The 16,117-nt window shown below is 46.0% G+C and overlaps 1 protein-coding gene across 1 annotated transcript in view; it reads right to left on the reverse strand.

Annotated features, from left to right (window-relative positions):
• CACNA1E (calcium voltage-gated channel subunit alpha1 E) overlaps window positions 1-16,117 on the reverse strand; it is a 560,326-nt gene that overhangs the window by 27,372 nt on the left and 516,837 nt on the right. The window contains exons 37-41 of the mRNA XM_082473793.1: window positions 15,991-16,116; window positions 12,630-12,695; window positions 8,272-8,363; window positions 7,554-7,719; window positions 2,689-2,816 (exon numbers count right to left, since the gene is read on the reverse strand). Of these exons, the coding sequence (XP_082329919.1) occupies window positions 2,689-2,816; window positions 7,554-7,719; window positions 8,272-8,363; window positions 12,630-12,695; window positions 15,991-16,116 (578 nt within the window). The remainder of the gene's footprint in view (window positions 1-2,688; window positions 2,817-7,553; window positions 7,720-8,271; window positions 8,364-12,629; window positions 12,696-15,990; window position 16,117) is intronic.

A 16,117-nucleotide genomic window follows, 5' to 3' on the forward strand; every position in this document is an offset into this window, starting at 1 on the left:
CTTGTCAGGGCAGTGGGAAAGTCAGCCTCCTTCTACAGACTGTGAGAAAGAAATTTCCCATTAGGCTAATTAGCAAGGAGCACCGTTGGCATGAGGGAATTTGCAAAGGGCTTTGCTTCTCTTTGTGGCAGATTTTTCCCCGAGTTCTGCTTGGGCAAACTCTTCTCAATTTGGCTGGAGCCTGCCGGGATCTGTGCTCAGAAAGCAGCCTGCAAGGGAGCCGAAATGCTCTCCTGCCAGCCCTGCTCCTGCAACCCAGCCCATAGGCAGCTTGGTCAGATCCAGTCAGAATTCCAGGAACACTGTGACCTATCTTATCACTCCCCTTTCACAGAGCCTGCTAGAGAATTCTGATTTCCTGTGTAAAGGGCAGACTCAACAGTTGATTCATTTTCAGTGGCTAAAGCATCTGCTCCCTCAGGGGCCAGAACAAGTCAGCAACGGCCAGGGATCTGAGGGTCTGGACACATCCTGGTACAGACCAGGGTTTCCACCGGAAATTATAAGCACACATTCTCCACCTCCAAGCATCCAATCCTCGCCAGTGATGTCGAGACTACAACTTTGCCCCAGTGTCACTCTTCCTAATCTTTTCTTGATTTTGCTGTTGATTCCTCCTCTTCTTCCAAATAGCAGCTCAGCCGTACTTCCAAGTCTCTTGACCCTTGAGGGGAGGTTCATTTTACCATGTGTTCTTTTGTTTCTTATTGTGGATGGGACGTGGGTGAGTTGGTCCTGCTGTCTACAGGCTGATGTGCTCTGCAACCTGTCTCCTTTTTGAAGACATTGGCTTACTTTATCTTGGTTTGTTTCCCCTCTCATCTCATAGAGAAGGCCAGTAAAACTATAACCAGGACAAGTTACGCTGTGAATTTCAAAGTAGACACAAGAGGTTCTCCTTGGTCTTTTTGCTCTTTCACAGCTCATGTGTCTGAGTCTCATGATTAGTTCTCGTGGAATTGTTCTTCCCAGCAGATGGAAGAACTGGGGAGCAGCATGTTTAATGCCCAAGGCACTTGGGTCCGAAAATAATGTGAACCCCAAAAAGCTGGGGTTTCTGAGAGCCAAGGGCTCCTGAGTGAGGCTAGGTGAGCAATGAACTCCTTTGCTAGCAGCTGCTTTCTCCTCTCTCAGGTGAGTGAAGAGGTCCCTTCTTGGTATCCCGATCCCATGGCCATCCAGCTTTACAGACACCAATTTTTCATATTTTCTTTCCCATGTGGTAATTAATTATAACAATAGTTACATACATGATTTAATATAATCTTCACAACCAGCCTTCAAGGTAGGTAGGATCATTACCACTATTATACAACAACTGTGGAAGCTCAGAGTGGTTGAGTGACTTGTCCAAGGCCACAGAGCTGACAAGATACAGGCCTGGCTGCATTCCCCTGTAACACAGTGCCCACTGCATTCTAAGCAGCCTATCCTACTAGAAAGAAGGCCCAGAAAGTAAAAGCCATTGCTCAGCCATTGTAACAGAAATGGATTTAGAGAACTCTGTGCTAAGTCATTAATAATTACTGAGGGGAAGAGGAATTCTGATTCATTATTTCAACATCTAAAGAAGTGACCCAAGTTCAACAAGCCTCATAGGAGGACAGATTTGGGAAGAGTCTTAGATTATGAAGTAGTTCCAGGTGGAAGCAACGTGGTCCATTCCCATGAAGGATGGAATTTCTTGTAGTATTTTCAGAGGGGGACCAGAATGGATAGATTGGCGAGATAAGATCCTAAAACTAAGATGACTTCGGACAGAAAAGTTCCCATGGAGTGAGCGCTCACAGCACTCTTACCCTGTCTTCAACTGTGACGACCAAAAGGCTGCCTTTGAACTCTAAATCAGGGATTAGCAAACTTTTTAAGTAAAGGGTCAGATAATAAATATTTTTGAATTTGGGGGCCATGCTGTCTTTGTCACAATATGCAGCTCTGCCTTGTAGTGTGAAAGCAGCCAGAGACAGTACATAAATGAGCATGGCTGTGCTCCAATAAAACTTTATTTGCAAAAACAGACAGTGAGCCACATTTAGCCCATGGGTTATAGTTTGCCAGCCTCTGCTTTAAAGTCCAGAAGGCACAATATCACTTGAGAACTATCGGAAAGTGAAAAAGACCTAGGGAGGTCATCCCCGCAAATTTCTGCCATTTAACTCAGTTCCATGCAATAAAAATCCACAAGTATTTAAGCAGTCAGTTAGAAGAATAACTTGCTTGCTTTTTTATATAATTTCAGAGTTATCTGAAACTGTACCTTTTGAGAGGGATGAGAGAGAGAAAAGACTAATGTCACTGACCATGGTGGTCAGATGTCCAGCTGGCCCCAAAAACCCTTGTCAACCCCCCTGGTGACTCAGAGTCCACTAACCATTTTGGAAGCTCCTCTAGGGACTGACTCAAACACTCTGAGGTGCAGACTGTGTACTGAGATAGGCAAAGAAAGGGAAAAGCCTGTCACAGAAGGAAAGAGAGGGAAAAGGAAGATAAAGAAGCTAAGTGGTCCATAACTGGCTTGATGCCAGAGCCAGTCTGAGGACCTGGCCTCTTCCACGGGCCACAACCAAGAGGAATCTCCTCTCCTTCTCTAACAGGCAAGCATGGGTGGCTCCAATTCCAACCTCTTCCTTGAGAACTCCAGAGGCCCTTGATATGGGCCTCACGGGGGGCGCCGAGAGGCCTACGCACCATGCCGCTCTGTCATACTCTGCCCAGACACGGACAAACTCGTCCAGGTGGTGAGGCCCCAGGATGGATGAGTCCCGAGTCAGGTACTCAAAGTTGTCCATGATGACGGCCACGAACAGGTTGAGCATCTGGAGGGCAAGGGGGAGAAGAGGAGTTAGGAGAAACCCAAAGCAGAAAAACAGGCTTCAAGGCAAATAAAGAATTCAGAAGTTTGTAAGGCTGAAGCTCCTAACCAAAGCACTGTTGATCCTGCTGAAGGCAACGCAGCATTTTCACGACTGAACTACACGTCATTCTGCGTGCATTATGATTTCACTTTCCTATGCCACTTTATATTTGCAAAGTACTCCTCAGTCGCTTTTGTTATCTATTAAATTTCTTTAACTGTTAGTGCAGCAGCAGAGGGAGTAGCAGCAGCAACATGTTCTCAAAGGCTAGAGGAAGTCAAGGCCCGACACCAAGCCCCCCTTCCAGCCTCCCTCCCCAACCCTTGCTCCCCAAAGCGGCCAGTGAGAGAACTGGTGGGATGCCTTAGAGCGGATGAAGGGCTCACTGTGCGGCAACTTGAAGCTGTTCACGGCTCTTAAGTGCTTCCAAGACCCTGTTCTCCTGCTTATTTGTTCAACAACGTTTATTGTGCACCTACTATGTTCCAGACAGAGCTCCAGGTGCTGGGGGTGGGAGTTAAGAAAGGTCTGGTCCGAGATACATTTCCATAACTAGCTCGTTGCTTAAGGCACAGCAGGCGTTCACTAGATGTTGTTACTTGAGTATTCTTAAAGACATTTAGTATTTAGCAGAGACTGTGATGTGTTGGAAACATACAAATGTTACATATTTTTTTAAGAGCCATGAAAGAAGCATGTACAGCAGGGACAAAAAGGAGTATGGGTTCGAATTACATATAATTTTCATGTCATGAAATATTATTCATCTTTTGATTTTTTTTCTCAACTATTGAAAAATGTAAAAATCATTACTAGCTCATGGGCCATAGAAAAACAAGTGGTAAACTGGATTTGGCTTGTGGGCTATAGCTTGTGGAGCTCTATATAATCTTATCCAGATTATACAGGAAGCAACAGGAACCCCTAAAGGGGTTTAAACTAGGAGAGAGACCAAGGGCTATATGCATTCAGAAAGAACACTTGGTCGCAATGTGGAGGGTGCGGAAGGTGGGCAGGAGACCAGGGGGAGAGTTTTGCAATGCTCCTGAACCAAGCCAGTGCCAGGATGGCAGCCTGGATAGAGAGTTTAAGGAGGTGGACTCAACAGGCCTCGACCAGAGTGAACAGCAGTTCTTTGTTGTTTCTTGGCCATCCAGAACACATATACTGTACTTCCGGTCTCCTGGGGACACACCCCTTACCTATTCCCAGTTAATATGGTTTAGTGGGGCACCACCATGACCCAGGCCTCAACCAGCCATTGAATCCCATCCCCCTGGGCTACAGTGACTAGTGAGCCAATCAAGGCCAAGAAAATGGCATTGAATATTCTGAGCAAGAGACTTGTTCTTCCTTGCTGGCCTTGAATATGTGGGGAATGAGGTATACAGCTGCTGCTACAGCCGTCTTGGAGCCAAGGACTGGAGGTGTTGGAGAAAAGAGCTCACATGGAGAAGCCTGAGGAAGAGATCTGTCAATAAAGACGGAAACCTCGTCCTGGGGATGTCATCTGAGCCCCAGATCAAGCTTGCTTAAGCCTGTCCTGCCAGACTCTTCATTTATATGAGCCGATAAAATCCCTTTTTGCTTAGGTTGGATGCAGCTGGACTTTCTGCCACTTGCAAGTGAAAGAAACTTGCCTGACAGAGATGAATTGGCTGTGGAGGTGAGCGAATAGGAGCCTCTGCTGCTGATTCCCAGGTTAAGTGGCTGGGTGGGTGGAGGTGCCAGATATGCAGACAGGATACACAGGATAAAGAGAAAGTCTGCAGGATGGAGTTGCTGGGAGTCTTCTCTGCAACAGAGACTGCTGGCTGCATCCTAATAACCAGTCTCTTCTCTTCCTTCCTCCCTCCTCTCTCCCTTCCCTTCCTTCCTTCATTCTACTGCCTAGAATGGAAGTGGATGCCTGGAATCCAGCCGTCCTCTTACCATGAGGCTGAGGGACACTCCTTGGAAGTGTGGGAGCAAAAAGAGGGACGGGGTCTGGGGCACCAGCCACTCTGTGGAGCCACCGTAACCAGACTCACTGCCTTCTTCCAGGCTTCACTAACATGCCAGGAAAATAAACATCCCTCTTGGTGAAGCTACTGTTATTTGAGGAGCTCCGCTTCAAGCAGCTGAACCTAATCCTAGCATGGACTTTTCTTTCTGTCACTGTGACTGGAGCCACAGTGAATTTATTCAATCACTGTCTGGGTTATAAAGGGGTTTCCATATACAATCATCCCTCGGTATCTGCTGGGAATTAGTTCCAGGACCTTCCCAGATACTAAAATGTGCAGATGCTCAAGTCCCTTATGTAAAATGGTATAGTATTAGGAATTCTCTTGTGGTCCAATGGTTAAGACTTGGCGCTTTCACTGCGGGAGCCCGGGTTCGATCCCTGGTTGTGGGGACTAAGATCCCGCAAGCCATGCGGCGCAGCCAAAAAAAAAAAAATGGTGTAGTATTTGCATATAACCTATGCATATCCTCCTGCATACTTTAAATCATCTCTAGATTGCTTATAATTCCTAATACAATGTAAATGCTACGTAAATAGTTGCTGGTATGCCGCAAGTTCAAGTTTTGGATTTTGGAACTTTCTGGAATTTTTTTTTTTTTTTTAGCATTTTCAATCTGAGGTTGGTTGAACTCACGGATGCAGAACCCGCAGATAGGGCCGACTGTATCCACACATTTTCTTTACACTCCTTTCCGGATACCTATTATTAATGTTAACAAAAACTATTTGTATTATTATTGCTTTACATTTGCATAGTCTTCTATAGCGTTGTGTGCGTATTCACACCTACCATACGTTTAATGCTTGCTCTAACCTTTTGTGAAGCAGGTTTAATTACCACCAGGCTTTCAAGGACATAAGTGCTTCCTATACACATCTGTGTTCTTTAGCTCCAAGCACATAGCCGGGCACGTCCCAATGCATCGGTAAATCTTTCTAGAGTGGTTGGCTTGAGTTGAGAAGCTGTGTGACTTGCCCAAGGTCACAGAGTCAGTGGTCAGTGTAGGGCTGAGATTTGAAAGCAGATCATCTCATACTGAATATAGCCTCTATAAAAATAACATTCATGTGAATTATGCAGTAGCCTCCATCTCAAAATTCTAAAAGTACCTTTATAGTCGCTAATTAATTTTCCAGTTATATCTTTGGTTTCTTTTAAAATATTTATTAAACGCTTAAATGATGTAGGATAAAATGGAGATGTCTGCATGGCCTTCTATATGCTCCACTTCCCCCTATGATAAGCGCTGATACTCCTGTATGAGTTTCAACTTTCAGTTCTAGGTGACGGATGCACTGAAACTCACTGATGGCTTCACCCCAGTGTCTAGCTCAGTGTGAGCCTTTTAATGGCCACTCAATAAAAATGTGCCGAAAGTGCTGAATACAGGAATGAATAAACAAAAAAACTCCAATTTATACCATCATTCTAAATTTCCTTGCAGTTATTTTCATTATAGATTATACTTCCCTATTTCTAAGTAAGATAATATTTTCTGTTCTTTTTTCATCAAAAAACCTTTCACATCCATGAGAAGGAACACATGTATCAGCTCACTATACTGATAATACTCTTATCAGCAAGTACTTTTTCTTCCCATTTTACAGAAGCCACAAATGGGAAGGTGCCTTGGCCAAGGCTAGAACAGCAACAACGCCAATGTGGGCTCCCCAAGTCTCCGGTCAGTTCAACCCCTGCTACATCGGCCTGCCCACTACCCTTACCAGTCCGTTTGTTAGCCACTTCCCCACACCCAACAGCTGGACACATGGCAAGTCCCCTTGGGATCACTTTAAAGAGGTAGAAATTCCTGGACACCAAACAATTCACTTTGGGATTCCCAGCCCTGAAGCTGACCACTTTTAAGTGGCATTGCTTTAGTTTTAGATTTTTTCTGTAGCCGGTGGCATCAGCAGTGAAGCCGAGCTGAGGGACATCAGGGTGGCCAGAAATGCCAGACTGACCCTTTCAGTGATCTGGTAGCACCTCGCCCATTATTCTCTTTATCACCGCTTGTGTGACTGTGCAGGGTAGAGGTTTCTGGATGCTGCCATGCCGAGTCATGTTTTCTCCCAGAGAAAGAATTAAGAAGGCACCTAGGGCTTCTCACTATTTTATAGGTGGGCGTGTGCCACGTATATTACTCAATATTTACTAATGCCCAAAGCAGTCATATCCTTTCATGTCTATCAAGCTGGCCAACTGTCACCAAACGTAGTGACATAAGAGAGAACCGCATCTATTACATTGTATATTGTCATAGTCCTACTCTGATTAATGCTATCCCCTTACAGTTTCAAAGTACGTTTTCTCAAACAGCTCAAAGGTCTCCAAAAGAGAGAGAAAAGATTCTGAGCCTTGCTTGTGAGATAAAACACTAGAGATACAGAAGAGAAAGATTTACTCTGGGTCACAACTGATTCAACGTGATATTCAATACTCTATTCACTGAACCCTACCTACTCCCCGAATTAGCTCTTCTCACACAGTCCTCGCCTAGAAGCAGCAGAGACATCTCTCAGCCTTGGAAAGTCACCCACCCTGGCCTCCAAGAGCCTCCTCGAGGAGGACCTATTTCTCAACATGGGCTGGGGCTTGTGGTGGAACGTACACCGAGGGAAACCTCTCGCCTATTTATCAGAGGCGGGGACTGGGCCACATCTCAAGCCAAGATCACACTGCCGCTCACCAAGAAGGAACAGAAGAAGATGAAGGAGACGAAGTACACGTAGGCCAGGTCGGTGCCACAGCGCTCACTCTCGCTCTGCCCCGATGGTGCGGTGGTGTCAGGCTCACAGCCCTTCTCCCCGAGGCACGACAGCATTATCTCCTGCCAGGCCTCGCCCGTGGCACTCCTGAGCCCAAAAGACAACTCGGTTAGTAGCAGCAGGTCTGCGTGTCCTAACCTCTCCTCAGCACTCTCCCCGACTCACCCATCTAGGCTCGTCTTACGCTCAGCCTCCTTCGAGTGCGATGGAGAGTGCCAGTGAGGTCTCTCTTGGGCTCTGCCACCTCACCCACTGCCTCTCCATCTTCTGTTGACAGTGGTAGAGAGGGCAGTGGGACTCTCTAAGACCCCACGTAAATCTGGTCATCCGTGGTTTCAGCCCTTAAATGGAATCTGGCCTGCAATCCATCCTCGCCTTCCCCCTCTCAAAGCCCTGGAGGACGTGCTGAAACTGCATTTTGCAAATCGACTACTGAGTCAAAGATGTGGAGGAAACGTTCTAAAGTCAAGTCATCGGAGCAGTTTTTCGGAGGTCCTGCCCCCACTTCCGCCCCCATCCCACTGTCTATCCTCATAGGAGCAGAGTGAGCAGAGACAAAGGGGAACGGGCGGAAGAGGCAGGCCGACTGTCTCTCTCTCGCAGGAGAGCTCCAGCCACCACAGTTACGGATCCAGGTACCTGAAGAGTAGCATAAGGGACCCAAAGAAACTCCGGAAGTTGTTGTGCCGGTTGATGTGACTCTCCTCATCTAATTTTATGTTTCCAAAGACCTGGATGAGAAAAACAACAGAAAGCCCTAAGCATTATTGAGCAATGGGAGGTGTCCAGCACAGGATATTAGATGCACCTGCAGGCTTGGTGAATTCACATGCGTGGCTCCTCCCGCTGGCCTAACCATGAAGCAGACAACTCAAAACCCAGGAAGGCTGGTAGACCCCATGTTCTTGGCCTGATATGCGGGAAGAGTTATATTCTCCAGTGAAACAAGGAGGATGAATGCTTGCAAGGACCATAGAAGGCAAGATCTTTGAAAGCCATTCTGCTTAGATGTAGTTCCTCTCACACCTGATTTGGTCCTTTTATTTCTATGATACCTATTCACTATGGTACTCAAGCAGTCTGTCAAAGACATTACCCTATAATAGGCATGCAGGGAACGAGTTACCCCCCTCTTCCTGTCTCAGCTGGTAATGATGAGAACATTTGTATTTGCAGAAGATGTGATTTATCCCTTATAAAGGATAAATAGGCAGATGCTGCCCTGGAATTTGCAAGCAGTTTAAGTCAGAGAAGGGTATCTCTATCTTCCTTGGGTATGTTCCCATCCGGAGAATCACATCTCAGAAGTGTGATACATCTATAACCCAGAGTCCATGAGAATGAACACACACCAAGTCCAGGCCAATAGGATGAAGAATGTCTGGAAAACTGGATACTTGGAAAAGAAAAAAGAAAATGGATTTGGGCAGATCTGGCTATAGAGTGAGTTTACTAATCTGCTGTGGGTCGCTGGGCTTAGAATGAGGTCACTGTGCAACTTCATGTGAAAAAAAGAGGGAAAAGTCAGAGATCTTTATCTACAGTGAATAATGATGAGCTCTCAGACACAGTGCTGTCTGGAGCCAAGGTCGATTCCATGTCTCTCTAGATGGGAAGGGTGCCCTTACACGTGTACTTTCCTCCCCAGCCATGATTCAGATCTCAGGATCTACTCTCACGAGGCAATGTTTGTACAACCGAAGGCTTACAGGTCACTTTTCCGGCCTTTTGAGATTATTTTCAGCCTGTATTTAACATGCTTCAGTTTACCTAATATGTGCTAAATGGAACACATTTCCCCCCCCCCCCCCACCCAACAGTGTCTAGAATGTGCAATTGAGGAACAGTCTCTGCTATTTTGCTCAAATAGCTCCCACTGACACCTGCTTGGGGAATTTGTTCTCAACGCTGATTTTCAAAACCTAAATACTACTTGCCTCTCAGGGAGAATGGAGGTGGCAAGCTAGGCAGTGCTGGGGAGCAAGGGAAGGAGGGAGATAAGGCTGAGGGCCCCCAGTCAGACAAATAGTAGCACTGAAAAAAATCCCACCCAAACAATCAAACCTAGTTCTGGATGCCCCAGGAGGAAACTGTCATATATCCTTGCCCATGTTCACATCCCCTTCTGTCTTTCTTTACACCCACTTAACTCAAAATCCATAATTTATCCCTGATTCATCACACACACACAACTTACAGTGTATTTCCTCCCTGTGACACTTCTGAAGCCATCATTAGTTGTCCTCTTTACGATATTCTCGAATACCTTACCCAACTGTGAACTAGCTGGAGAGCACACTGTGATTTTACAAAAGTTATGTGTGTAATAGTCAAGGAACTACTGTCAAGCCAATAATGTATATTTATTATGAAGGTAGTGTTTAAATTTTTCCAGCTTTTTAAAAAGCTTTTCACTTAGTCCTTGTCATTAACCCAAATCTCCTACATCAAAAGGAAAGGCTATGGAAGAGAAAGAAGGTTTGATGAGACCCATCGGAACACTTAATGAAAGTATAGGCTTAAATCTGTTTCATTTGGGATTACAGAACTTTAGAACTAGAAGGGACCTGTAAAGCTATCTATCCAACTCCTCTGCTGCACTGGTGATGGGGTTAAGACCCAGAGAGGTTCAGTGACCTGACCAAGTTTGCACAGCTGGTCAGTGGTGGAGCTGAGGCTGGAAGCCTGTAGCCCCAGGACTCTCCCAAACCCAGCAAGTTACTCCTTCCTTCCATCTTCAGATTTCTCTGCAAAGCTCTCTTCTTCTAAGAAGCCCTTGAAAGTTCAGAATAATGGTGCATCTCACAGATACCTCCTATTGCTATTCATATCTTTCCAATGCTGGTCTACTTTCCTTTTGCTTTTCTGTTTGTATGGATCCCTCTGCTTTGTTATGACTGTATGAGACACAGCCTTTCTAGTTACAAGCTAGGTGTCTGCTTTGTGCATGGTGTGGGGTCTCTGTCATGGGACAGGATGAAGATGGCCCGCTAAAGGTAAGTCACAGTGGGAATGGCATTCATGTCTTGGTGGAATGGAAATAGTGATCTTATTTTTTGGAAATAAGTCTAAGGGCAATAAATTATTACACATTGTGGTTACTGTAAATATCACAATTTCACAACTGAAGAACTCCTATCTCCCACTAAAGAGAAATACTTGTGTGTGCTTGTTGGTGGGAGGAGAGACAGTGCAGAGAACTTGCAGTACAGTAGGAACATGGGCTGCAGAGCAGACAGAGCTGAGATTTAAACTCAGCTCTCCCACTTACTATGTGAGATCTTGAGTGTGTTACAAGTTACTTAACCACGCTAAGCAACAGTGGAGACAATGAAACCCACATATAAACATTTTCACATCACTCCTGAATACATCAGTCATGTATCTTGTGTGGTGTGTGTGTGTGTGTGTGTGTAATATATATATTTGTGGAGAGAGAAAGTGAGGGAGAGAAAGGGAGGAAGGAATGGGTAAGAATATCTATTTAGCACCGTGTCTGGAACACTCAGGAATTCAAGCGATGGTAAACGGTATTATCATCATCATCAGTAGTATTACTAACGGGTTAGTATTAGAGATGGTGTTATTCTAGTTTATTTTGCTGAAGATGAAAAGGGGATAAGAACTATTTTAAGCATGGACCAAAAAAAAAAAAAAGAACCCTAATTTAATCAAGTTTCATTTGGCCGTTCAAGAACATTTTAATTCTAGAATCAAATATTTGAGAGTTTGGATGGACTTAATAGAAGTCATCAAGCCAATCTTCCACTTCAGCTGGGATTCAGCTTGCACCCACCTCTGACATCATCATTAAAGCTCTACCGAAATATCCTCCGTGAAGGAGAACTCATTACTTTTCAACCAAATCTCACATTTTTTGACACTTGACATTCTATTGTATTTTTTGGAGAACAAAACTCTCCAGTAATGGGATCAGAAGATGAACAAAATTTTGGAAGTGCAGGCAAGAGAGAGGAACAAAAAGAAGACATTTCAGAGAAGCGCTCGAAAGGGCTGCTGACACGGCAAGCCTGGGGGATGCGTGCAGTGGCTCCAGATGGCAGCCGCCGTTGAGAAGGCAGCTGGCCGTTCAAAGGCAGCCAGACCACCTGAATGCAGAGACTCCCACTTGGCTGAGGTCCTGCGCTGGGGTTTAGTCTCCAAATCTCCAAGTCAGAAAATCAGCCTCTCGGAGCCCAGCAGAGAACCTGTGTATCCAACTAGGACAGGTGCATGGGATGTGCTGCTCGTTGTTTACGGTAGGAGTTCACCCACCACAAATGACAGCTGCCTTTGAAAGATCTTTTGGCCTCTTCTGCTCAGTGGGCTTCTGGTTACCTGCATAAGTACCCAGGGTGGGAACCTCATCCACTTCTCAATTCCGAAACTGGAAAGGATGTGGTAACCAAGGAGAACCATCCAGCGAGCTGCGTGGTCCTTTGACAGGCATCTGCTGGGATGTGGCCCTTGGGTTTCCTGAGGATTGGGCACACTGCCAGGAACTCTGAGCTGTTCCCAGTGGTGGGTCTTAGGGCATCAATCTCAGCCATCTGGGATGTAACTCGCATACATTTTGTGTCGCAGTCTGCAGAAGAACAACCACCTGACCTTCTTTTAGGTCTGGCTCAAATATGGGAGGGTCCTGAGATAGGGATCACCACGAGCCTCACCCTATCCTTAGTCTCGGGGGGGAAACCCCTCTGGCTAAGAACAGCGGTGTCATCTTCACTGGAGTCCAGCTGCTTATGAGGCAGCACCATGACCTGACAACCTCAGAGGAAGCCCCTGTATCAGACCACCCTGACCATCTGGGCAACCCGAGTGGGAACCCTGCACATGTGAATTCCCAAGGTCATATTGCAACGAGATCTTGGGAGCGAGCCTCAGGGCAAGAAGGGATTCTTTAAAGGACCTCAATCCTGTAGGCTCAGGCTAGAAAGCCAGAGACAACCTGGGCAACAACTGTCCCCCACCAGAGCCCTGATGCACCCTCTCACCTGCATCCCAATGATGGCATAGATGAAGAAAAGCATGGCAATCAGAAGGCAGACGTAGGGGAGCGCCTGGAAGGAAAGCAGAGACACAGCCATGAATTTAAAGGCAGGCAGCTCCAAGGTCAACAACCTGCAGCACGGACAGTACAGGAACTCTTGTCCTGAGACTGACTTAAACACAGGCCTGGGGCTCTCTATTCCCCCGGAATGTTCTATTTTGGGATTCCATACTTTTGCAGATGTCCACAGCCTCTGACAGATATGTAAGCTGGTGGCCCCAGAGAGGCTTGTAATTTCCCCTCTGTCGAGAATATTCCCTGACCCACAAGTGTGTGGCCCATATCTCCAAGGGAGAGCTGGGAAAACTTCTTGGGATTGGGATTCATCCCACTCTGTATGCAGAATATTAATAACCTGGGCAGTTGTGATGCAAATTACACAGTAAGCATCTAGCTTTGGCTCCCAAATCCCCGTATTACCCTTCCCGCCCCCTCGCTCAATGTGAGGTTCATAACGGAGCATTTGGAAGCAAAATGAAATGGCTGGGGTCTCAGTTGCTGGTCAGTTCCTAGCAGGCTCCTTCAAGCTCTGATGAAACATCTTTTTCCAATGTTTAAGTGTCCTGACCTTTCATTCTGTGTCACGCAAAATTCCAAAAAGGCTTTCAAAGTGTGAGCCATCACAATACCCTGCCATGAAGCCACATGGCACAAAATTCCATCCTGTGCAAGCTAACTGCCACTCTGGGATGACAACACTTTACTGATGGGGGTGAAAGGGCGAGTGGAAGAGACAGAAGGCAGGGAACTGCCCCTGGTGGCTGGGGGAGGATGGAGACATAGGGCAGTTTCGTTTGGAGGCCAGGGTGGGCATTATAATTCCGGGGTGATCTCAGTGCTGACATGGAAGCCCCTCTTCTTTACCACCCAGGAAGCCTCCCTGGCAGTTTGTGCAACTCCGAGTCTCCACTCTCTCTCGAGTGTGTACAGAACAACTCCCCGGAGAGCAGTTGAAGGCTTTCATACTGCATGAACCAGGCAGAGCTTATCAACAGAGCTAACTAAATGAAGAGCCCTGGGAGACTTTTACAACTTGAATAAAGAATAACATTAAAATGCAATAGAGGGGTTTCCCTGGTGGCGCAGTGGTTAAGAATCTGCCTGTCAGTACAGGGGACACGGGTTCAAGCCCTGGCCCAGGAAGATCCCACATGCCGCGTAGCAACTAAGCCCGTGTGCCACAACTACTGAGCCTGAGCTCTAGAGCCCGCAAGCCACAATTACTGAGCCCACGTGTCACAATTAGTGAAGCCTGTACGCCTAGAGCCCGTGCTCCGCAACAAGATAAGCCATGACAATGAGAAGCCCGCTCACCGCAACTAGAGAAAGCCTGCACAGCAACGAAGACCCAACAGAGCCAAAAATAAATAAATAAATAAATAAATAAATTTATTTAAAAAAAAATGCAATAGAGAGTTGGTGGGAGAATCCCTTCTCCAGTGGAGTGCTGATTCTCAAGATCTGTGAGGAGCGACTACATCCCGAGGGGGCATGTGAAGACACCATCTGCTGAAAGGAAGGAGTAGGGAGGCAGGTTTCTCTCCCAGCTTTGAGGAGAGGACCAAAGAGTCATCCTCATCTCTCTTCTTGTCATGTGGTAAATTCCAACACAAAATAAGGAAAAGAGAGAAGAACTGAGTAGGGGGTCAGTGGTGGAGAACTGGGTGATGCTCAGGGTGGGGGGTGGGGAAGGTAGAGGCAGGGGCAACGCTGTTTACACGGTGTTACTTTCTGCCGTGTATGCACAGAGGCAGCCTTTGTTAAACCAGCTTCAAGAAAACAACTTCCACACTGTGTCCCAGGGCTGCACCCATCCATCACAGTGTCACCTGGAGGCAGATTCAGCTGTCTTCACTGTTCTCTCTCTATTCACTGGAAAAAGCCAACCATTTGGTCATCAATTTTTGACATGCTTTTCTTTGCCCTCGATGGTATACACTTTTACAGAGAATCAGTGATCATGAGAATATGACAGGCTGACACATATTTCTTAAGAGACTCACTAACAACTGTAACTTGTTGCACAGGCCTCTATAAAAAGATTTTAAGACCATCTTGTGTTCCAAATTCTAAATCCAGATCCACCCGAGACTCAAATGGTAAATTCTTGCTAAGGTTTTCGATTTCTCCTCTGTCACTGAGCTTTGGAGAAATAGTTTTCATTGAGGTGACACCTCTGTGGGAGTCACAGCACCAAACAATTACTCTGAATCCAATAAAAATGTCAAGGTTGCTCGTGGGACCCTGAGCATCCTTACAACTGGCCTCACATCTCAGATCCCCAGGACTTTGCTGAAGAAGTAAATCAGTAATGATGGTGTGGCATGAAGTCCCTTTCAAGTGACAAGAAACCATGACTTCACTGACAAGCTTTCTTTAGCTCAATTTGTAATTAAAATGTACAAACATTTAAAATAAAGAAGGCAATTCAATAAACTCATGATTTTTCATCTTTGAATCAATTTCATCAAATATATTTTTAAAGTACATTCATTGAAAGACTCTTTTTTAAAGGAGGAAAATAGTAGGCTTTTGAGCAGCATTGATGTCCCCCGAAGTTGAAAAACAAACTAATTATATTTGCTAGAGCTTGAAGATATTGAAATATGTTTGGAAAACTTCTTTTACTGGAAGTCTCTGCCATTAAAGTGGATCTCAGGTATCAATTTTTAACTTGTTTATTACATATACATCTCTGTATGGCTCCATGAGATCATTCAAAAGAAGCTCACCATATTAACCTTGCCCAGATACCCTATTGGTTTGTGGGACGCAGAGGTGACCATTAGCGTGCCGTATATTCAGTGGTTCAGGAAATACACACTAATGATGACAAGGGTGGGACTGGTATGAATCATCTTGTTATAAAACACAACTCAAGGAGTCCTTTGAAAAACCGTTCTGTGAAATAAAGCCACGGACGAATCCCTGAAAAGTGCAGAGGATATGTGACTACAGGCGGCTGGCTCTGTCCGTGGATGGGATTGCCCAGGGCATATTGAAATACCTTGGGAGGGAGCACACCTCATAAAACGAGCCCCCTGCCTCAGTGGACAGAGAAGGTAACTGAGTTACAAAGTTGGGGTGATATTTTAGCATGAGATTCTAGCCAATTAGTCATACGCTAATCGCTGCCTGGCCAAGTTGTGTTGTAACTAAGAACCGCTGTGTTTATCTAACGCTTCTGACAAACGCCCATCCCCAGAGGCGAGGGGACTTGTGGAATCACGCTGCGTTGCCCGGTGTGCTGTCTGATGTGACAGGGCCGCTGCAACCCTCAGAGGGGAGGAGCTTGTGCCCTTTACCTTAAAGGACTGCACGAAGGTCCAAAGTAAAATACGGATGGTGTAGCCTTGACGCAGAAGCTTGATGAGGCGGGCGGCTCGGAAGAGCTTCAGAAAGCTCATATTGAAGCCACTGGTGTTCACCAGC

This window comes from Balaenoptera physalus (assembly GCF_965194825.1).
Source record: "Balaenoptera physalus genome assembly, chromosome: 1".
NCBI classification, from domain to species: Eukaryota; Metazoa; Chordata; class Mammalia; order Artiodactyla; family Balaenopteridae; genus Balaenoptera; species Balaenoptera physalus.